This window comes from Heteronotia binoei, chromosome 8 (genome assembly GCF_032191835.1).
Source record: "Heteronotia binoei isolate CCM8104 ecotype False Entrance Well chromosome 8, APGP_CSIRO_Hbin_v1, whole genome shotgun sequence".
Classification (NCBI taxonomy): domain Eukaryota; kingdom Metazoa; phylum Chordata; class Lepidosauria; order Squamata; family Gekkonidae; genus Heteronotia; species Heteronotia binoei.
The window spans coordinates 84,130,217-84,154,047 of record NC_083230.1 but is presented as its reverse complement, the minus strand read 5'-3'; the positions used below and the strand labels follow the sequence as shown (position 1 = coordinate 84,154,047).

The 23,831-nt window shown below is 44.7% G+C and overlaps 1 protein-coding gene across 2 annotated transcripts in view; it reads left to right on the top strand.

Annotated features, from left to right (window-relative positions):
* The window catches only part of MICALL1 (MICAL like 1), a 40,098-nt gene that overhangs the window by 10,771 nt on the left and 5,496 nt on the right, over nt 1–23,831 (top strand). For both annotated transcript variants that reach the window (XM_060245473.1, XM_060245474.1), the window contains exons 3-13: nt 3,668–3,809; nt 5,154–5,254; nt 5,913–6,049; nt 6,937–7,490; nt 9,960–10,017; nt 12,832–13,223; nt 13,899–14,365; nt 18,023–18,157; nt 18,374–18,500; nt 20,459–20,549; nt 21,423–21,496. In XM_060245473.1, the coding sequence (XP_060101456.1) occupies nt 3,668–3,809; nt 5,154–5,254; nt 5,913–6,049; nt 6,937–7,490; nt 9,960–10,017; nt 12,832–13,223; nt 13,899–14,365; nt 18,023–18,157; nt 18,374–18,500; nt 20,459–20,549; nt 21,423–21,496 (2,278 nt within the window). The remainder of the gene's footprint in view (nt 1–3,667; nt 3,810–5,153; nt 5,255–5,912; nt 6,050–6,936; nt 7,491–9,959; nt 10,018–12,831; nt 13,224–13,898; nt 14,366–18,022; nt 18,158–18,373; nt 18,501–20,458; nt 20,550–21,422; nt 21,497–23,831) is intronic.

Below are 23,831 nucleotides of genomic sequence, written 5' to 3'. Positions count from 1 at the left end.
AATGCAAATTCTCTGTTGAGCAGTAAATTAACATGTTGCCGATAGCAGGCATTAGGGGATGGGGTTATGGGGGGTGTTATCAGGCAACAGCATGATGTCACTTCTGGGTTTTCCTGGAAGTGACATCACACCTCCCTAAGAGTTGCCAGAAACTCTATTGTAAAACCATAGAGTTTATGGTGACTCTTAGAGTGGTGTGATGTTGCTTCAGGGTTTCCTCTGGAAGGGATGTCATACTGTCACTTGATAGTGACTTTTTTTATTTCTCCTACCCACTGGCTGTTGCAGTTGTGGCAGTAAATGAGAACATGTGAGGGGGTGGGTGGAATCCCCTGCCCCCAGCAGAAATTTGCTAAGCCTGGTTTTAGAGGTTAGATTGAACAATTAGTATGGATAATTGTTTAGGAAATATATGAAGTATCAATCAGGAACTAGATTTAAATCAGCCTCACCCCTTGGTGATTGTAATAATGCTGTTAATTCATCTGATATAAAGCAAGTGTCCTGATGAGTGCCTCTGGCTGTCTCTTTCACACTTTCCCTCCTCAGTGCTTTGTGGCAATAGAGACAAGGGTGGCTGCATGGGAGGGGTAGCATGCCAGCCATTTATTTGTAGTCTGGGTGAAACTTAATTTACCACCCCCTATCCAAAGCACTCTACTAGCTAAGTGAATTATTAACCAAAACTTCTAGGGTTAGAAATCTGTTTCTTTTTGAAGGGGGTGAGGACTCTTCTATTCTGAGGGTGGCAAGTTTTGTGTGGAATACTCGACTCACTGTCTACATAACAAGTTTGCAGATTTGAACATGCAGCGTCTTTGTAATTGCCTTGCTATGGTGATGCAAGAAAGTGCTTAGATTTTTCTCTGTGGCCTGTCTAAGATGCCAAGTGATTGTAAATAATAATCCCATCTGGGAAGAGTACTGCTGATGTAATGGTGAAGCTGTGGCTTGAGATGGAGGGTGCAGCCCTCAGGTGTAACCCTTAACAACTCCATTCTGATGGAAACCAGTTGAGCAGACAGAATGTGACTTGGCTACTTTTCATGTGTTTTGGGCATAATTTGTCAACACCCTCAATCAAGCTATTGCCTTAACCCCTCTCACATCAACAGGGTTAAGGCACAAGTTTTTGGGCTGTGGTGTTCAAACCAAGACCATGAGGAACTATTCCAATGCTGAAAAAAATCACATGGGAAATCTGTGACAAGATCTCCCAGTTGTGGTCTGGGATCAGTGAATAGAAGAATGGCTGGTAGTCATATAGGTATGCATCAAAGATGCAAAAGTCCTAATATGATTTTCATGTCTGTTAAATTCCAATGTATTCAACCTGAGGGTTGCTCAGGCATCAACTAAGTAAGTCTGTGAAGCTACTGAGAATGGGCGCAAGTCCAGCATTCTACCCAGTGGGCCATGTTGGCTCTTGCTCTGTTTGGAAGCAGGTATTGTCATCTCATATTACGGTTGCCTCATTCTCTGTCCTTGGCAGTTGGACAAAAACAATGACTGTGTCCAGTTAATGACTGGGAAAGACTACCCTTTTTAAAAATGTTTATTGAGTACCAGCACAGGCTTCTGGTATTTCCAATTAAAATATATTTAACTCCCTTGTTTTCTGAAAGCAGCACTTCCTTCTACAGATAAGTAAATGGAGATTGTGGATTGATGGAACCAGAGGTGAGGGAGAGGAAGGGAGGATGGGGGTATCGTGAATGTATGGAGACAGTCTGGTAGAGGAAAAGGGACCAGGGCTTGATGTGATGTGGGGAAAGGGCAAGGGGCTCTCCCTTTCCTTCCATTTTTATCCCATCCTTGCTTCAGATAACTCGGAGCAGCATGCATGTTTCCACCATCTTCATTTTATCCTTACAACAACCCTGTGAGATAGGATGAGAGAGAGTGAGTAGCTGATGGGCATTCCGTAAGCATTGTATTTGAGCAGTCATTTGAAGCTAGTCATTGCCCTACCTTTTGACCACTGATTCTGCCTCTGTGATCTCTTTAGGTTTCTGACTGGGCCATGCCTCAGGTTAACTAAAGCATTTAGCTAAATGGGGTGGGGAGGGGCACAGCTGAGTGGCTGAGCACATGCTTTGCATGCATGATGCAGAACGTCCAAGTTCAATTACCAGAATCTCCCATTAAAAGAATTGGGTGGTAGGTGATGTGAAAGACCTCCCCTTGAGAACCTGGAGAACTGCTCTCAGTCAGCAGAGAATACTGACTTTGATAGTTCTGGCTCAGTATAAGGCAGCTTTATATGTTTAAATCACTCCATGTGTGAAAACAGGTTTCTACATGTGGATCTACTGTCTCAGAAGCAGAATAGTTGTTGCTGGATAAAGGAGGGGACTAGATTGTGTATCCAGAATCCTGACTTTGCACCTGGGACAATGTCAAGGGCATCTGAATGCAGTCTGAATGGACAGTTTAGAAATAGGAGAAAAGGATATGTGGGTTAATTTGACCCCAAGTGCAAGCTACTTGCTTTCTTACTATCTATGTATGTGCCATCAAGCAACAACTGACTTATGGTGACCCCAGCAAAGGACTTTTAAGGCAGGTAAGAAGCAGAGGTGCTTTGCCATTGCCTTCCATGGTGACCTCTCATCCAAGTATTGACCCTGCTTAGCTTCCAAGATCTGATGAGATCAGGCTACACTGTACTGTTCCACATCCTGACTTTCTTACTATCAGACAGATAACACAAAGCAGAAACTCCTTCCTTGCACAGAGGTAGCAGAATACCAATATCAAGAGAGGGTCTGGCTTTATTCTATGCCCAACAGATTAAAACTGTATATTCAAAATAAAGTATGCATGTTGTCATATCTACATTAGGCCTGCATGACTTGTTTAAATTGAAACAATGGCAGTAGCAGTGAGATTTTACAGAATGGACCCTGCCTAGATGTGCACATTCATGGAGTATAATAGAGGTATGCAGACAAGATTATGTCTTTCCTGATCACTGACAGACCTGTGCAGACCTTTTAAGCCTTTGGCAGGTGTGACTGCGTCTTCTCAACAACCAGGAGGGCTAGAAGCTTGTTTTGAAAAAGAAACCCAGCTGTAATCCTTGGGAAGCTACATTCTGTGCCATTTTTCTCCTTGTGGACTTCACATTGGCATGGAAAAGGAAAGGTCCCCTGTGCAAGCAGCAGTCATTTCCAACTCTGGAGTGACGTTGCTTTCACAACGTTTTCACGGCAGACTTTTTACGGGGTGGTTTGCCATTGCCTTTCCCAGTCTTTTACACTTTCCCCCCAGCAAGCTCAGACCTCAGAAGGATGGAAGGCTGAGTCAACCTTGGGCCGGCTACCTGAATTCAGCTTCGCCAGAATCAAACTCAGGTCGTGAGCAGAGAGTTCAGACCATAGTACTGCAGTACTGCTGCTTTACCCCTCTGCGCCACGGGGCCACTACATTGGCATGACTGACAGACTTTTCAAGAAGAATATAGACATGGTTCTGTTTTGAAGACATGCATTAGAGGAGGGTCAGTGTGGCATGGAGCAGGGGTTCTGACTGCATGTCATCTCTTGCGGAGGTGCTTCCAGAAGGGATGTATGATTTGCCTTTGTTGCTTACTACCCAGGTTCAATCCACCAGTGTGTGGGTCTGCTTTGACATTGTCGTTGTTTTTCTTCTGTTGTTTCTCTAGGCTTTTCAGCTGGCAGAGCAAGAGCTGGGGATCCCCGCCTTGTTGGATCCCAGTGACATGGTCTCCATGAAGGTCCCTGACTGCCTTAGCATCATGACCTATGTGTCTCAGTATTACAACCATTTTAACAACCCCAGCCAAGGTGAGAGCTCCAACATGGCATTCCGTACTTTATGCTACAACCATAAATGTGATTAGGAAGAACTTTGCTCTCTCAGCTCTAACTATGAACTCATGGTGTGCGCTTGTGTGTGGGACTAACCCATGGTGAACATCTCCCCCACCCCACCCCCAACACTTTGGTGAACATGATGAGCTCCTTCCCTTCTGCCAAGCTTGAAGCTGTGTGGAGGACAGAGTAACCCTCCCAGGGTAATCATTATGTTGTAGTTGGAAGACACTGTGGCCACCTCTGCTACACAGTGTGCATGGATGATCTCTGGGCTCCTCCTAAGCTTGGAGATAGAAGATAGAGTTTTTAAATATATATATATATTTAAAAACTCTCTCTATCTTTTCTCTATCTTAAGGAGTATCTAAGCAGTTTACAATCACCATCCCGTCCTCTCCTCACAATAGGGGCCTTGTGAAGTAGGTGAGACTGAAGGAGTTCTGAGAGGACTTGGCCCAAGGCGACCCAGCAGGCTTCATGTGAAGGAGGAGTGGGGAATCACACCCGGTCCTCCAGATCAGTCTGCTGCTCTTAACCACTACACCCCCGCTGTCTGCTGAGGGGCTGGAGATCATCCCTGACTGTTCTTCTCTGGGGGAACAACAAACACCTCCAGATTTCATTGCAAACAGCAGCTCACAATCTGGGCTTTACTTACTAGGCAGCCTTGCCCAAGCTGGCAGGCACTCATACATGGGTGTGTGAGAAAGAGGCAGGGAGGTCCATAAAAAGTCCAAAGCAGAGGAGAAATTCCTTCTGTTTTATTATCTTCCCCAAACTGCAGTGTGAGTGAGTGCTCAGGAGAGGGAGGGTGTTTGTTGGGCATCCTTCTCACAAGAGGATGCAGGAGCATTTTGCAGGGGTGAGTGGGCTTGTGGATGCCTGAGTGTGTTGTCAGAGAAAAACTCTTCTCCCCCTCACCCCCCACTCCTAATCAGGAGAGCAGGAGGATTGTGGTGAACACAACTTTTGGCTGGATCTCAAAGCCTGCCCAAATTGGTGGATCTCTAGAACTCATCATGGCTCTACTGATGCTGCTAAACATTTAATCTGCTGCTAAGTCATGCCTAACTAATTATCACAGTGCTTTGAAAAATGAGGGAACTGGAGCGTGTAGGGGGCAAGCAGTTCACCCACAACAGCTAGTCATGTAGGCCTTGCGTTTTATCCCCCTCCCCCAAACTGTCCCTCGTCCTCAGTGAGGTTCATAGCAAAGTGAAAGAAGCTTGTGGAGACTTGCTTTACTTTATACAAATGGATGCTTCTTCACATCAGCTTTTTGGGAATCAGCATCTTCCCTCTCTGTTTTTGCAGCCAGAGTTCCCCCACCTATGAAGCGCCCAACAGTTGCCTCTGCACCCACTTTGCCAGTTCACAGGTCTGTGGCTGTATCCGAGACCTCGTCAACACTCCAGGTACCTAGTCCTCTGAGTTTTTCTGACCTGAAACTGGATGCTTTCCTTTCTCCATCTGTCTCGCTGAGGGATTCATCTGTTGTTAAGGGTATTTCTTCTTTTGGACTGAAGAGATTTTCTGGGATTGGCTAAGCAATGGAGGTTATCTCCTATCCCCATCTCTTCTGCAGCAGCCATTTTAGGTTATGGATACGCTGCAGGAACAGAAAAGCTTAATTCGTTCCAGGACTAGGTGAGAGCTAGAGCATCTTGCTGAGAACTGGGCTGAAGAACGCTACTTGTGGTCCTTCCTTAACACAGAATAATAATATCTGTTATGGAACCAAAAGGATAATAGAATCATAGAGTTGGAAGGGACCTCCAGGGTCAACTAGTCTGACTTTCTGCTCCATGCAGGAACTTCACAAATACTCCCCCCCCACACACAAATCCCCAGTGACCCCTGTTCCATGCTCAGAAGATGGCAGGGAATGTGTGACATGTGTGCCTTTGGTTGGTAAGACAGTCTAGCACCTGCTTAGATTTCTGTGTCTTCTGATGCAATGTTGTGGTTGGTTCTTAAAACTTTTGGGTAGGCTTGTGTCTGTTTTGCACTAATTAAGGGAAACAGCACATAAATTGGCTTTTGCATTCTCAGTGTAATCTCTTGCTGCCTCAGGACGATGTTGCAGAAGGCCTGGCCGAGCATTCCCAGCGCTCCACCCTCAGTAGCACATGTGCAGCTTGCCAACAACATGTTCACCTGGTCCAGCGCTATCTGGCAGAGGGCAAACTGTATCACCGTCAGTGCTTCAGGTAAGCTTTCCCTGCCTGAGTCCACTGAAAAGTGATATCTGTCAATATAATGGTGCCATCCTATGCCAGTTACACCTTTCTAAGCCCACAGACTTCAGTGGACTTAGAAGGGTCTAAATATGCTTGGTATAGCATTGTTACTCTCCAGTGAGCCTCTTCTTCTCTGCTAGCCATGGCCCTTAATTGTGCCAAGCTCCATAGGCACTTCTTATTTTTATGCCACCACAAGCCTGAAACTTGCTTTTTGAAAAGGAAAAATGTTAGAAAGCCAGTAATACTCATTTAGTGGTATGGGAGCCACATGCATCCTGGATACTGTTCTCCAATGTGGAACCTACTTCACTGACTTCATGTTACAGAAAAGTGAGCAAGACCATTGTTCTGTAGGGGTTGTGATTGACAGGTTGTTCTTACAGGAAAACAGCTTCCACCACAATGGCTGAAGAACAGGTAAGCTGCAGGCCTTGTACCAGGGATGACTTTTGGGTTCTATCATCACTTTGTCTCAAGCTTTCTTTTGACTTGTCAGTGCCCTAAGAGAATGCTCCATAGTTTTGCATTATCAGTATTTCAAAGACTAGGGATACTGTGGAAATACTGTTTTCTAGCACATCAAAACTGATTTGAGTTGGTTGCTGTAGGGAGAGAAAGTCATGGTCTTTGCCCAAAGGACAGATCAGATTAAAATGACTGACTTCAATTCCTGCATTAGATATTGGAGTTGAGGAACAGAATTCAGTTTCTGTGCCTGAAGTCTCACACAGAATGAAAAGCAGAGCAATCAATTACACCTTGTTCTCTTGCGCACTTCCATGAGCATAAGGTCTTGATTTCTGCACACACACCCTATACCTTCCTGTAACACAATCTTTTTGAACATTTGGCAGGTGTAAGGAATGCTCCAGCACACTCCTCCCTGGGTCTTACAAGCCTGGGCCAGAATCAGGCACATTTGTGTGTACCCAACATCGTGGCAAGCGAAGCCTGAGCAGGAGAACAGAGGATAGGCCCAGTCCTGAACCTCTTCATGCAGAGAAAAGGAGCGAGGCTGAGATGGTGAATGCTGGTCAGGAGGAAGAGAATGGGGTATTGGAGAGTCACCCATCAGTTGCTGAAGAGACGGGGCAGAAAATGGTGGATGGAGTGGCGATGGAAGTGCCGCCTGCCCAGCCCAAGAATGAAACATTCCTCCCTATGCCCAGCTCTGAACCCAGCCCCCAAATGCCTCCCAAGCCTCCTGTGCCAACCAAACCTCTTCTGCTGAGCCAGGATAAAGCCAACCTGCATCACGGACAACTCAAGGAGTCTCGACCCACCCCGGCCCCCAGGAGGGCCACAGACACAGCAGCCCTGTCTCCACCCAACTCCCATCCTGTTCCAAAGCCCAGAGGCAACGTGCAGAATGAGGGGCCCTGTGAGCCAGGCTCTGGCATTGTCAATGGTAAGGAAGCAGAAGCCTAGGGAAGTGGAGGGATCCATCCTACTGGGCTCTGTAGTCCCATGCTGGGGCAATACCAAACTGATATGAAGACCAAGTAAAGGGGAGTCATTTCTTGTGTTAATTGCAAGAGTGAATGACTAATTCCTCCAGTGCATTTCACATACAAAAAACTTTTATTGGGGGAAAAAATAGACTTCTTGACATGTCTTTTCCTCTTGAAGAATGTAGGAATCTGCCTTATATGGAGACAGACAATGTTGTCCGTCCTGACTGACAGCAGCTCTTCCAAGTTTCAGGCAGGGGTCTTTCCTAGCCTTGTTGTCAGCAATTCTCCTAACTAGAGATACCTTATCTGTTCCTAGGTTACCTAACTAGAGATACCTGCCCTGCTCCTAAGCTACGTCCCCGTTCCGTTCTCAACTTAAGAGAGAAAACGAGAAAATTATGCCCCCCAAATATAAGAATGAACATTAATATTTATTTATTCCCTACTTTTATCCCCAGTGAAGACTCAAAGCAGGCTCCAGTTTTGTCCTTCCTTCTTCCATTTTGTCCTTGCCACAACCACCCAATCATAGAAGAGAAGCTAACAGGGAGTGACTGGCTGGAGGTCACCCAACAAGCTTCTATCACAGAGTGTAGATTCAAACAGACCATAGTCCACTATCAACATACACAACATTACAAGTAAACATATATTAGCAACCATACACAATAGCACAAGTGAACATAAATTGCCTCAACTAATATAACGTGAAGAAGAGTTGTGGACCTGTTTAGAAAAGCACAACTCAAATAGCAAAGGAGAGGAGTGTCTAACCAGCTGCTCTTTTTTGGTATCTTTGATCAAAATACATCCAGTGCTTTGTGCTCCCTCTTGTGGGAAACATGTTGTGTGGAAAGTTGCAGTTGGTGCCCTCTGTAACAGAGGACAATCCTTTGGAGAAAAATGGTTCTCCTGGTAAGCACTCTCAAGTTGAGGCTTATGCCAATTATCTGATGGGACAGAGTTCTCTGTTGATCTCACAGCTGTCGAACTGCTGCACCCTTCCATCTCATAAACCAGTGCCAGGGCTGTGTTTGTATTTCTCCTTCTCTTTCCAAGATTCCAGTTCTACATCAACACAGCCCGCATTCTTTACAGACAGAGCACTAAGTGTGCACCTTGAATTAACTGAATACATTTCTGTATGTTGGTTTTGGGGTTTAGTTGGTTTTTTTCTGAAGTCTTGGGGTGGGGGGTTTGTAGGGGCTAGTGGAATGGATGGAACAGAGGGCCTGGAGACTGAGGATAGGTGTACCTTAGTCATGGCAAAGAAGTAAAGAGCTTTACAGCTCTGCTTTTGGATCACTAGAAGTCATGCTTAGCTTCTCTTCCCCCTTTCCTCTGTTTTCTGAAATTTCTCAAGATGCTGCCCTAATGGAGGATTTGTTAGATCCAAGGTGCCAGGTTGTGATGGCATTTAGAATTTTCATTTTGATGCCTAGTGTTTTTGGCAATATTTTTATTTACATCAAGAGGAGTCAGCCATGTTAGTCTGTTAGCGCAAAATAGTAAAGAGTCCAGTAGCACTTTTAAGCTTTAACAGATTTTAAAACAAATTTTATTGTAGCATAAGCTTTTGAGAAACACAGCATCTGATGAAGAGAGCTGTGTTTCTCAGAAGCTTATGCTACAATAAAATTTGTTAGTCTTAAAAGTGTTACTGGACTCTTTACTAATTTTTTTACAGCATCTCTCAGCTCAGGGGAAATAAAAAGGGTTGGATCCAACCAGCTTTTCCTTTCATCACCAAAAAGGACATGTTTGGGCTCCCGGGATCTGCATGGACAAAAGCCATGTGGATTGAGGGCTGTAATAAAGAGGGGAATTGACTGAGATTGAATGAAAAAAATTGGCTGGATCCAACCCAAAGCTTTTTTAAAAATCATTTTGTATTAGATAGTCTAAATGTGTATGAAGTTCTTGCCATTGCTTGTTCTTATGTGAATCTAACTTAACACTGTTCAATGGTAGTGGTTGAATTCATTTTTTAACAAGTTGTTTGCTGTTCTAGCTCCAATATTACATTTAATGGCTCTTTTTAAAATAATAATTGAGTTATGAGAAATTATGGTGATAACAATCAGAGTAACCTCTTTATTTTATTTATATACTGCAACACTTTTGTCATAGCTTTAATAAAATTCTAAGAAAATGTTAACAAGTCAGGATTAGGTCTTGTGATAGAAATCAGCAGAAAATTTGCTCATTAAAATACAAAACTTTGAAGGCTGAAAAGTGAGTCTGGCTCTTAAATTTTTATGCTGTCTCCTATAACCAAAGGAAATTTGTCAAGGCCTGCCTTGATGCACATTCTAACTGTCATTCACAACCATAAAGACTAGCTACTTTCTTCTAAGATAATTTCAGCTAAGACTTGGGTTTAGAAGTGTTTTCTAGAAATATGATGGACTTGTATCTTCTAGGTGGAACGCCTGGGCCTCCAGTTCCAAAACCCAGAGGCAGACCAGCTTCCTCAGACCGGTATGTTCTTTTGTCTGCAAATCACAGAGAGAGAGGGGGGGGGGGGAGGGGGCACAAATGTTATCGTTCCCTCTGGTTCCCTTTCTTCAGTCCAGACATATTCATCATTGTGGGCAAACCCAGCAGGGCTTGTTTGAACTTGTTACTTAGAGATGGGTAACCCCTGACAACTGAAGAAAGAATTGCAGTATCTCTCAGACCATATCAGACTGTCTATCTTGGTATTATATATTCTTACTGGCAGTGGCTCTGTCAAGTCTCAGGCAGAGAAAGGTCCTTCCCAAAATTTGATAACTGAGATAATTAACTGGAGATATCAGGGACTGAACCTGAGACCTTTTGCATGGAATGCATGAGCTCTGCCACTGAGCCGTGACTCCTCCCCAATAAATGCACTGGCTCTTGACCTGTATATTTGGTCAAAACTTGCATGGCATTTCACAACTGATGGTATATGCATCAATTATTACAAAGATATCTCCCCTATGTACAAAGCAGCACTTAATTCTTAAGCATTTACAAGGGAAAGATGGGAGAGTTGATGTCCTTAGTTACATGTCTTCTCCCATTCCAGCTAAGATTCACACTTTCAGAACAATAGCAAGAGAATCCCAAACTGTTACTGAGCACTCATTCCTGAAAAGGTATGATACGGCCTGGCCTGTGTATGTTCTGAGCTTTCAAAACAAAATATCAACATTTTGCATCAACAGAAGTCTTGTTTGTTTATTTTAAAAATGTGTATTCCCACTTGTCTCCTGAGCATCTCAGTACTTAGGGTGTGTAACAACAGTGTGAAAGCAATTTTATAAAACAACAGAAATAAAAACATTAAAACCAGTCATTAAAACACATTAAGCCCTCCCACTAGCAGGATATTTCCCCTTTGCACAGGCCCAAACTGCCTCTCAAGCTCCCCAGAACATCTGTTTTACATCCTTGCCAGGAGGGTAGGAGGCCCCCCTGACTTCCTCCAGAGGTGTTGGATATTAGGGTTGCCAGCTCTGGCTTTGGAAATATTTGGGGACTTTGGGGATGGAGCCAGGAGCAAGGTTGTGACAAGCATAATTGAACTCCAACAGGAGGTCTGGACCATCACATTTAAAGGGACCGTGCTCCTTTTAAATGCCTTCCTTTCACTGGAAATAATGGAGGATGAGGGCACCTTATTTTGGGGCTTTATAGAACTGGACCACTTGGTTTAGGGGGTTTTTTGAGGAGAGGCACCAGATACTTTGCTGAAAATTTGGTGCCTCTACCTCAAAACACAGCCCCAGAATCTCACTAAATAAAGATTAAAAAACAAACAAAAAAACCCCAGCCCCAAATACGCATGGGTTGATTCTGCATTACACCCTATGGGGTCCAGTTTCCATAGAGTATAATGGAGTGGCCAGTGGACATTCAACTCCTCCCCGCTGCTTTCTGCTAACCCTGAAGCAGGGAGAGGGCCTCCAAACCAGGGGATCCCCTGCCCCCAACTGGAGATTGACAGCCCTACCAGTGAGTGGCCACAGAAAAGGCTTGAGCCCAGACTATTGTCAGACTTACCTTACTGATGTACTGATAGGAGACCCTGCTGGGAAGAACAGAGCTGCCGCACAGGGATGTGCTGGGAGAGGTGATCCTTCAAGGCTGTGGAGCTCAGGTTTGAAGGGCTTTAAAGGTGCAAGTTGTGTTCTGTAGCTTGTATACATTATACAAATTGAACAAATCTATGTTGCGTTGTGGCACAAAGCTTTTGCAGCTGATTGGCACAGAATGTTCTGATGCTGATGGAACTAAATTGCTTCTAAGCAGGAAGGAAAATTTGATCATTTCACTGGAATTAAAATGTCAAATGCAGAGGTCTAAGATCTCAAGAAGCCAAAGAAAAGGGAACCCAGACAGAAGGAGTTTGAAGGAGGATAAAGAGGAAGCAGAAGGAATGGGAGGTGGATGATGAGACTTTAGGAAGAAGATGGAGAACGGAGGCAAGAAGAGGTTTATCAAAGGGCTAAACTACGTTATGATACTTGGTGTGTTGTAAGTTGGCAGGTATACAGCATGCTAATGGGAACTAATACCCCATGTGTATGGAGCCCTGATTTGGATCAGGACTGCAAGGCAGGGTGGGGTGGAGTGGGGTAACTAGCCTTTTTCCTGTGCCATTGTTCTGAAGCAGAATGGCCCCAAACGGAATGCTATGGGAATGCAAAGGGAATGCTGTGGAATTTGCTGGGGGGTGGGGTGCTATATGTGTAGCCCATCAATGCGTGTATGACCCCCCCCCCCAGTGGGAAGAACGGGGCCTGTGTGCTTGGAAAATTGGTTCTTATCAGTGTGACTGGCTGCTTAAAGTCAGGTTCATGGAACATATTCATGCCTAAACACATCTAATATCACTACTAGTAATTCCGACAGTAAGAAATTTGAAGAAACATAATAGCACTTAAATTCAAAAGGGGCTTATTGTTTGTGTTATTTGGCTTCCACAAACCAGGGGGAGGGGATAAAGCTGTGTGCTGCATTGTGAAGCCCCATGAAAATCCAGTTCATACCTCATGTGGCTTCTTGAGAGCCATCAGACATTGTCTGAGCACCTTAAATCTATCTTTGTTGTGGAACTTTGTGCTCCGTAACCCATTTCTACGGTTGGGTGGTGCAATTACAAAATACAGCCCTGAAGGCAAGAGCACTAGAATATTGCTTCTTTTGAGCCAATGGACATGGATTACTTGAAGAGAACTATCAGTCTTTTAAAATCTCAGGCATTTTAGTCCTTTGTGCATTTTCCCTCACATTCTTCCTTGCACTTTTCTTGTCTCTACCCAGTGCTGGAGAAACTCCAAGGGGAAAGGACCCTCCATGGATTGCATTGGTCCAGGTAGAGTCCAAGAAGAAGCCTGCTCCTCTCCCACCTGGCAGTAGCAAAGAAACCCCACCAAGGTCATCTGATGGAGAAGAAGACAGAGAAGAGGCAGCAGGGGAAGCAAGAGGCAGAGAGAGTAGGCCCCGGGAGCGAAAACCCTTCAATCCCTTTGAGGATGATGAGGATGATAATGCTGTTGCAGAGGAGGAATCTTTCACCCCACCAACCACACAACAGCCAGAACAGAGTGAAGCCACCCCTAAAGTCCTCCATCCTTGGTACGGCATCACACCTACCAGCAGCCCAAAGACAAAGAAGCGGCCAGCTCCAAGGGCCCCCAGTGCCTCCCCACTTGGTGAGTGCCTCTGTGTCCCCTTCAAATGGGAGATGGATTAATGCTCAGCCCCATGTCCAGCATCAGTTCTGTCATCTCCTTCCTCCAGTCCTACACACAGGCAACCTTTAGTTTTCTGCTGCCTCCAACAGCAGAGAGATGTTAGCCTGGGCCTACCTTCCTTTGTTGTGAATGTCTAGGGAACTGACATGGATTTATTGCTGCAGTTTCCCTCCCCCCCCCCCCCCGGTACTGTTGAGATACATAGGGGGATCAGAGTGATGGACCACTGAGATCAGGAGTCTCTCACCACCCAGCCCATCTTCTGCATGACTTGAAATATTTTGTTCCCCAGCCTTCAAGGCCTGCTTCAGCAAGGGACAGAGTTCAGGTAGCTGACTAGCTACCAGAGAGTGTCAGAGAGTTGTCCATCTTACAGTCTGAGTCACATCTTGGAGACTGGAAGGAATCAGCTGCATCATTTTTCTCTGTGGATACTTCATTGTTGCTGCTGTCTGTTTATGGCATTCTGTAGTTTAGGCTTTCAGGGAAAGAGGAGGCAGGGAAGAACATCATGGCTCCACGTAGCCAGATGAGTTAGACTAATGGCTTCTAGTGGAAAGTCTGCAGCCCTGGGGAGGGGTGCTTCAGACAAGCAGCTGCCATGCTACCTCTCTGTGGTCTTTCTTTTTGCAGTTCACCATCCTGTCTCCAGGCTTTCCCACTCAGAGCCATCTTCCTCCGCCCCATCTCCTGCCCTCAGCCTGGAAAGCATCACATCCGAGTGTTTGGCCAAGACCGACGGCAACCTGGATGAGACCTCTGTCCCCAAGAGCTCCTCGGAGCCAATGGTCCATGCTCCAGCGGCTTCCACAGTTTCCTCCTCAGGCCCTCCACTTGCCAGCACCTCTTCCTGTGAGATCCCTGCTGCTCTGCCCAGCTGCTCCACTGACTCCTCCTTTTCATCATCCAGTGATTTGGCCACCTACGGCAGTGGAGCAAATTTACAAGCAACCAGAAGCTGTTCAGCTGGCAGCTTGAAAACTAGCATGGGACAAATGTCTCCCAAGCTGCTTCCTGGTGCTTCTCCAACCCCTATCCTCTTGTCATCTGATCTTAGCGGGACTGTCAGGAATTCTCCCTCACCCAAATCACAACAGAAGGTAAGTGGTAGTCTTCTTAGCATGGATACTATGGTTTTACTATAAAGTTTCTGCAAATTCCTAGAGTGGTGTGACATCACTTCTGGGTTTTCTGTGGAAGTGACATAATGCTATTTTGCCATCAGTTATTTCCCCCCCCCCCCTTCATTTCTCTCCCTACCAAGCTGTAGTGCGTGGTGGTGACTGAACGTGGGGAATCCCCTGTTGGATGCAGGAACATGTTCACCCTATTGGTGACCTACTGCTCCTGTCCTCATGTGGTGTGACCTGTCTCTCTATGCATGTGCACTGCATTACAAAAAGCCAACAAAAATAATTACAAAAAGCCAACAAAAATAAATAAATAAAGGCAGCTCTAAAGGGTTTCACAGTTGAGCAGCTGGGGCTCTGCTACCCACCTGATGATCCCTACTGGAGGACCACTGCCTTTCAAAGACCTATGAAATGCTTCTTCATCCTGTTGATGCTGCCTGGAATTAAGCCCAGCAGCAATTATGGTTTTATAAAGCAAGGGTGGCCAATGATAGCTCTCCAGATGTTTTTTGCCTACAACTCCCATCAGCCCCAGCCAGCATGGCCAATGGCTGGGGCTGATGCGAGTTGTAGGCAAAAAACATCTGGAGAGCTACCATTGGCCACCCCTAATATAAAGGGTCTGGCATCTGGTCAAGAACCTCACTAGGGCTTTGGGTACGTAACAGCTTTCTAGCCTTCTCTCCAGTTACGAATTCAAACTATACCTTCTGTTCACATTTAGCAGCACCCACTGGTGTATTGCATGTGCCTGAATTACTACAGCAACATACTCCAGGCAGAAGCTGTTGCTATGCAATGTGATTGCCAGTGGAAATGAAATCCTCAGTCAGCTGATTAGGAATGGTGTTTACAGCAAAGCTGGCTAGGGTTAAATAAGCAAGGTCATTTGCTTTTTATTGTAGATTATACTTTGTGGAAGATGCTGAGCTTACTCATAGTATACAGGACTCTAATAAGATGTTTTTCTACAATAAATTTCACCTCCCTCTCAAACATGCTACCTTGATTACAGTTTTGGAAAGGTATCAAATTAGAATGTTGGTTGTGCTAACAAACTTCACAGCTGAGTCTCATCTCCCCCTTCTGTCCAAGAATGAAAATTATGTGGCAAAATTTGCTATATTGAGTGATTACCTCCCCCCCCCATATTTTACAAAATGTATAGCCCTTTCTACCCCTCATCAGAGCCACCAAGGTGGCCAACAGATTAAATAAATACATATTTTAAAACTCATTTAAACCAACCAAAACATGTCAATAAAGTAATTAAAACCATTCTAATATATATATATGAAACATAAAAACAACAAAACAGGGCAGGAAGGTGGGATTGCTGAAGAAACCCCAGATGAAACAAATAAGTCTACCTGCTGGCAGAAGATGGCAACAGAAGGGGAAAGGTGAGTCTTCCAGGGGAGGGAGTTCCAGAATTTTGGTGCCGCAGTCTAGAAGGCCCTCTCTCAAATTGCCACCCACCAAAATCTCAGAAGTCGGGGGCACCAAATGGCAGGGCCATTGATGGTGACTCTAGTGGACAGGTAGGTTTGTATGTGAGAGTAGGCGGTCCTGCAGCAGGTGTGCTTGTTCCAAACTATATAGCATTTTAAAGATCAGCACCTTGAATTCTTTCCAGAAACTGATTGGAAGCCAGTGTAGATGGGCCAAGACTGGAGTTATGGTCCCTATGACCCACTCCAGTCAGCTCCAATCCTGATTGCAGTATTCTCTACCAATTGAAGCTTCTGAACACTTTTCAAGAGCAGCCCCAAGTAGAATGCATTGCAGTAATATAACCTAGATGTAACTGGGGCCTACACCACAGGAGCTAAATCTTTTCTGCAAGGAAAGGCCACCTGCTTAACCAGCAGTAGATCTGGCTTCAAGAACACCCACAAACTACAGATCTTTCTTTCCTTTCTTTCAAGCTCCTTTGATCCAATGATCTTGAGCAATGAAAAAGGAGCCTTTATTTCTTTAAGGAAGATATGGTAGAGAAATACTTGGCTACGTTTAGCATAATCCTTGGATCTCTGTCCACCAACAGATAATTAACTATATTATCTTTTGATAAGGTAGAAGGTAATTTTGTTAAAATTGAGGCAATCCATAACTCTCAATAAAAATTATAATAAAGGCATTCCAGTATCATGTGGGGGCAAGGACTCAACCTTTTCAGGTCACATTTGCAAAGCCTGTCCAAATAAGGTGGATTGAGGTATTTTCCATATAGGACAGCAGAAGGGGCAACATTTCAACATGCAAGCATAAAAGCTCTATGGTAAAGAACAGTTTTTAAAAATTACATAAATTGGTATGGTTAGATGGAAAAATGCCAAAAAAACTGGTTAGTACATACTCTCTGAGCTCCTATAACTGAACTAAAGTGATCTAGATCTTTTAAACATTTCTGAATGTTTAGCAAAGATTTCGTTTTTCTGAGATTCAATATATCATCTTTTGCTGGGCCAAGACTAAGTAATTTCTTGTCTATTTCTTGCATCCAGCAGGAATAAAACTGGTCTTGATTAAGCTTGTATAGCAAACCCGTCCTCCTTCAATAGAGCCCTGGCCCAATTCAGGCTATGGATCTGTTCCTTCATGGGGAATGCAGCCACATCCAGAATGGGAGACTCCTTAAGTTCTTCTTCAGATCTTCCATTCACCAGTTGCACTTTCATCTTTAGCATGTTGGCACAAGGATTTCAAAATGCTTCTACCAACCTCCAGCACTTAAAGTATTTCAAGTCTCATTTTATGCTCTTCCCTCTTTTACACTGGACCCGGAAAGCCTCCTGTTTGACCATGCAGTGTGTCCTACTTGAGCCACTAGGATCTCTTCAGTCACATTAGAGCCAGTGTGGCATAGCAGTTAAACCACTGGACTAGGAGTGAAGAGAGTGAAGAGAACAAGTTCAAATCCCAACTCAGTCATAAAGCTTGATGGGTGACTTTGGGTCAGTCTCTCTCTTACTGCCCAACATACATTACTGAGTTGTGGTGAAGCTAAGGTGGAGGAGGGGAGGAACGTGTACACCATCCTGAACTCCTCAAAAGAAGGGCAGGATAAAAATGATCTGGATAAATAGAAAAGGAGAAGTGTCCAGTAGCACCTTAAAGACTAACAAAATTTGTGGCAGGCTATGAGGTTTCATGAGTCACTGCTCAGTTCTTCAGATACCTCACTTCTCCAGATACCTTCAGGTTCCTGAAGAAATGAGCAGTGACTCACAAAAGCTCATGCTTTGCCACAAATGTTGTGAGTCTTTAAGGTGCTGCTGGACTCTTGCTGTTTTCTGCTGCTACAAACAGACTAACACAGTGACCCATCTTGATCTATCTGGATGGATAGACTATTCAGAACAGTAACAATTGCTTTCTGGTTTGTTCTTGATTCCTGAAGGTTTGAAAGGTCATTATCCTTCAGGGTATTCCCAGTCCCATGAACTCTTGTGCACTGCTGCATTTCCCCATTCAAATTCATCCTACTCCTAGTTCTCAATGGATCTGGATTCACCTCACAAGGCTGGAGCTGAGGCACTGCATAGATTGGGCAGTTCCCACTGATTGTTGGGGTGGAGCACTAGGCCCTCTTTGATATTCTTGTGTGTATTTTCCCTCCAGTCTTCGTGTAAAGAGAATCCCTTCAACCGGAAGCCATCACCTGCTACTTCCCCTTCAGTTAAGAAGACCCCAAAGGGACCCAAGCCAGCAAGACCGCCTGCTCCAGGACATGGTTTTCCACTCATCAAGAGGAAGGTAATGGAGGCTGAAGGAGATGAGAAACAGCCTCCTACTTTAGGTCAGGGATGCTGCTTAAAATCTCAAATAATTGCCATGGTTGAGGCAGGTTTACACATTCTAGGGTGCGATAGAAAAACTCCTTACCAATTGGCTAAGAGGTGCAGTGTGGGAGGAAGCTACAACTGGCTTATTATATACGGGAAGAATAATTGTTACTCCTTTTTTTGGCAGGTTCAGTCAGATCAGTATGTCCCAGTGGAGGATATTTATGGCGAGATGGATAGCATTGAGCAGCAACTGGATGAGTTGGAGCACCGAGGAGTTGAGTTGGAGAAAAAGCTCCGCAGTGTGGAGAATGGTAGGATGTCCATCTGTCCGTTTTTAACTTACTTGTGTCTGTGGAGCTCATTGTGGGGTGCACATGGTTCCCCTACCACGACCTATGGACTCGAGGTAGGTCAGGGAATTAGGCTGAGGGTGTGTGACTGGCCCAAGGTCACCAGGAGTTTTTGCCCGAATACCAGAGCATCACTGCAACAGCACAGCATTATGATGTCACTTCCAGCACATGCCAGAAGTTACATAGACATATAACTGCATACATTGCCTGGGCCTCCCTCCTGCTCCAGCCCCTCCCATCCCCCTGTGGTTGCCAGAAGGAACCTGGGAACCCTATTTCCTTCCATTGCTGCGCTGGGCCGTCTTCTTCTTGGCTGCCGATGCCCCAGTCAACTCTGCTTCCTTGTGGTAGTGAGCCCACTTACAATGTGAGCAAATGAAACATAGTGAAATTAACAATGTGTGAGGAAACATGGGGTAACTGAGAGTAAGTAGCCTCTAGGAGCAGCAGATGTTTGATGAAAGCTCTGCTGCTAGGAGGGAAAGAAGCTCCAGCTACAACATGGAGGGGTTCAGGCTTGAACTGGAAAGGACAATTTGTAACAAATTGGTTCAGGTTCCCTCAATGTAGCTCTCATTCTGCTCAGACACACAGCAGCTGCTTGGAAAATAAGTTCCCAAGGGCCACAAGGGACAATTTGGATCAGGGCTGCAACATGAGATTGTGCCCTCTGTCATTTTCCTGACCAAAAGTGGATGCAGGGTGGTATTTGCCCCTGCGCAGTGCTTTACATGTACCAAATACTGCAGGGGTGGGGGGTGGAATCCCAGACCTGGCTTGTTAAAAATGGTCAGATTAATTTGAGCCTCAGTGAGCCAATGGAAATCAGAATGCAATGTTGAAAGGAAAGATGGGAATATGTTTGTCTATCTCAGTGAGAAAGACTAAAAATTAAGAAAGATATCTTGGTGCTTATCCTGAGGGAAAGGGCCAGTTGCGTAAGTGGGATTGCTTCCTGACTAGTCTGGATTTTGTCTGGAGTTAACTTTCATCTAGTCACTCTGTTTCACAAAGAACTGAATCACTCAGTGTTGCCAGATTTTCCTCATTCCAGTCTGGGTTTGGTCCATGGTTGTACAAATGGAAGGCACTCGCAGAGGTGTATAGCGGCTCCCAGTTGCCCACTGGGCAGCATAGCCAGCACAGGGGACCTTCAGGGAGAAGCAATTTGAGTAAAAGCATGTCTGCCTTGCTCTCACTGGCAGGGGAAGTGCTGAAGAACAATAATTCCATTGGCCCAAAGGTCAAGTGTTGAATGCTGCAGCCAAGTGCACAGGAAATAACTCAGCCTAAAAGCAAAAGCCACTTTACAACAGATGGGGAAGGTGGGAGATGGTGCAGGGTGAATTGGATCTTTGCTGAAGTTTAGAATCCTGGCTTTCTGAATAAACATTACCAAATTTGCATGGGGAATGTAGGGCTACGTAGTGGGAGCCTGCAAGCAATTGCAGGAAATGGGAATGGTTTGGAAATCTTACAGAACCCAGAAGGGGACATTTCAGGGAGTGAAGTAAGGTCTGAGGAGCCCAATTCTCCCCTTTCTTTTAACTGATGGCTCAGCTGCTCTCAGCATTCTGTGCCTTCAAGTGCATACTCAGTCCTCATCAGGCCATTTTGTGGGGGGGGGGGGGGCAGTGTTTTTTTCTTTTGGTTAATTCAGTCAGATTTTCCTGTGGACCTCAGTGGTTGTGGAAGTGGTTGATAATTAGCATCTCGGAAAGGATGAGACAAGTAAATATCCCTCTGGGGTTTGTGTGAGCGATTGGGAGAAATGCATGAAATAAAAGAGCACTTCTAGGTCTTGTTGTCTGCACAGAAGCAAGAGCTGTGTAGCAGTAAGAGAGTCTTTACTGCATCTTCCCAGAAGTAAAGGCAGCCTTTCAGTGCTCCTGAACTTTCTTTCTCTGTCCCTGTAGATGCTCCGGAAGATGGCCTGCTGGTAGATTGGTTCAAACTCATCCATGAGAAGCACATGCTGGTGCGCCGTGAGTCTGAGCTCATCTACATGTGAGTATGAATAACTGGCAGGTGGCCTGCCTTGTCTTGAAGGCTTGGGGGCAAGCAATACAGCAGAACAGTTTCCTCATCTGGGAAGTGTCATTCAAATGTCACCCCTGGGACCCAAAGCCCAGTCCTCACAGGCAGATTCTTTTCACCTTTCTAACAGGAGTTCCTCTTGGACTTTGCTGAATCTGCAGAGGTAGAGAATTCTCTAACAGTGGAAGGGCATATGTAGCCCCAGTGGAAATGTGGTGGGTGGCACGTAATACCCCTTGTTGCCACTAAAGCAACCAAGTTTTACTTAATAAAAGTTCTAGTCGTACACAAATTGGAAATTGTGAGGGATTCTTCCTTTTTAGAACTTTCTGTGGGTTTTTCCCCCTTTAATTTATCCTGCCTTTCCTCCTGCAAGCCCAGGATGACTTCCTGGGAGCTTAGATCCTCCCCCCATCCCTGGCTGTGAAATACCTTCACAGTGGAAGAGCTTGGAAGATATCTGAGGGCCTTTATAGTTATGGTTCTCTTGGACATTTTCCCACACTGTCTCCCTTTCGTTTGAATTGAGAGGGCTGAAGCCACATCCAGTTTACTGCTGGATCCAGCGAAGCATTTCTGTGGATAGAACAATTTCAACCCATAGAGCACAAATTCCTTGCCTCCCTCCTCCTGCTGCATCCCAAAATGGCTCTCCAAATACCACTCTATGGGGGGGCAGGGGAGGAAAGCAGAATAGTCATGCTCCATGGGTGGAAATTGTTCTGATCCAAGTCCCAGGGTTGAGAATGTTTCCTGGAATAATGCTATGTTGCCTTATTAAGATTCCCTCCTTCCCCCAAGTCTTGCTGCTGGCTTGAAATACTCCACTTCTCTTCTTTTTAGTTTCAAGCAGCAGAACTTGGAGCAGCGCCAGGCAGATGTTGAGTATGAACTTCGGTGCCTTCTCAATAAACCTGGTAAGACTCTCCCTGGATTCTTAAAAATGGCTTTCTTGGTAGCACTTAGAAGTAGTTTAAAGCATTTTTCTAGCTGAAGGAAGCCAGGCCTTCTTGAAGTGACTGTGCCACCCCTCCTGAGTGTGCCTCATTCATTCCCAAGAACACTGAGACAGCTGGTTCTCTAGGGTACTTTTTTAGAAACCTTTAAGGATTAACCTACGCTTGCATTTCTTTATCAAGTGTTTTCAGTTTCTTTAAACAACCTAGAGATATCAGTGACATGAATTTTGAACAAGCTAGAGTAGCACCTAAGAAGCTTGAACCAAAATTATTCTGACATCTCATCTCTGCCCTAAACTCAATAGATCGCTTTATACAAGCTTTTTTGCCTCAGCCCCACTTTGCAATATGAGAGTAACAGCTATCTTCCAGAGTTGTTGAAAGATGATAATTATAAAATGTGCTTCAAGACTTTAAAAACCACTATAGAAATACTAAACTCTGTTGCCTGTATTTGTGGCCTTTTAAGGCCTGATCCATCATTGAAGGCAAAATTAAAGATCTTGATGTATGGCGTAGACAAAATTCTACCTACAGAAGAATCTCTGGGCTTGGACAGAGGACCCTAAGAAACTATTTCAGGGGGCATTGGGGGCTGCAGCAAGAGGAAGGAGGCAAGCAAGCCATTCTCCGTAGTTTGAGATCCACTGGTGGAAAACCCCCAAATTTTCAGCTCTCCATATAAACAGAAGAAGCTGTCTTAAATTCACACTCTGTGAGCATTCATTTCCATGCACGATGGGAGACAGAAATTACACTGTTTGTCCTGCTCCCCTCCAATGCACCTCTCCCCCAGGCATACTTGCACAGGGGAATGTCACAGATATATAAGCACCAAAAGGTGTAGGCCCCCTAATAAGCAATCTTAGGTTTGCCAACCTCTAGGTAGGGCCAGGAGATCTCTTGATATTGTGATTGATCTCCAGATGATGGAGATCAATCCCCTGGAGAAAATGGCTGCTTTGAGAGGTAGATTCCATGGCATTATAACCCAGTGAGATCTCTCCCCTCCTCAAACACTGCCCTCCCCAAGCTGTACCTCTCAAATCACTAGGCATTTCCCAACCCAGAGCTGGGAACCCTAGCAGTTGTTTACGTCCAGTTTTGTACAGGTTTATGACAATTTGGTCCTACATGTATTATCTGCTCTGAACAGGCAGAGTTGGCTGTGGAAAAAATTAATTAGAATGGTGCTTTGGGAAATAAAAGATGTGCTGTAGTCAGTATTAAGATTCCAGAATTCTTTATGCCTGTTTCTTGACTTTTGTGCCTATGTGACCCCAAGCACCATACCTCCCTCCAGGGAGTAAGCACAAAAACAATCAATGAGATGTGTATGCAGATATATCTCTTTGAAATCAAGACCCCAGACACTAAAGATAACATTTTACGGCTTAGAGCCCTTGCAATAAAATGGAATAGCCTTCCTGTTCCTTCCTGAAGTGTATGTTATCTGTATGGGATGCAGCAATGGCTTTCAAAGTGTTTTCCTGAAGTATAAATCAATCCTCTATCCTGCTGCATTTTGTACATCAATGACATCTCAAAACATCTGAGGATGGGAACATCTCCTTTGCAAAGAATTTATTGTGAAAGGTGCCAAACGTAATTAAGTCATAATCGAATGGTGTGTTTGATCTTTGCCTATAAAAACTGCACAAATTTTCTGTTAGACGTCCCACTCTGAGCTGGCCAGCAGAGAGTTCATTGCTCGCTGACAGCAACTTGTGGCACCTCAAGAAATTCTTGATCTTATGTTTGTATGACTTTGCTTATTTCAGTTGCTTATTTCAGTGTTTGTTACTTTTCTGTGTTGTTGGGGAACTTAGATAAGTATTAAGTGAAGTAATTGTTTTACTTAGGACCAGCGCCAGCCCTGGCTGCTGGTCCAAAGTGTATTAGCTGATATTATATGTTGTATTTAGGAATAAACTGTTACTATGTTAAGATAGCCTTGAATAGTTTCTTTAAGTTCAGCCAGCACCATCCTTATTTATTTATTTTATTTTGGTGAGTAGGGCTAAAACAGTATGAACCCCTTATATACTGCACCATCTCCTTTCCTGGTTGGAAAGCACCTACCAGAGCAATAAAGTTTCGTTCCACATTGGCCAGGGTCTCAAATTGAAATCTTTCCTAGACCAGACTGCCAGTGATCCTTCCAGCTGGAGATCAAGCTTGTGACGTTCTTCATGCAAAGCATGTGCCTGCCACTGAGCTGTAGATCAGATTGTAGAGTTTTTTTAAAAAAACATTTTTTGTCTGTTTCAACTACCAGATTGCCAGCAGAGAG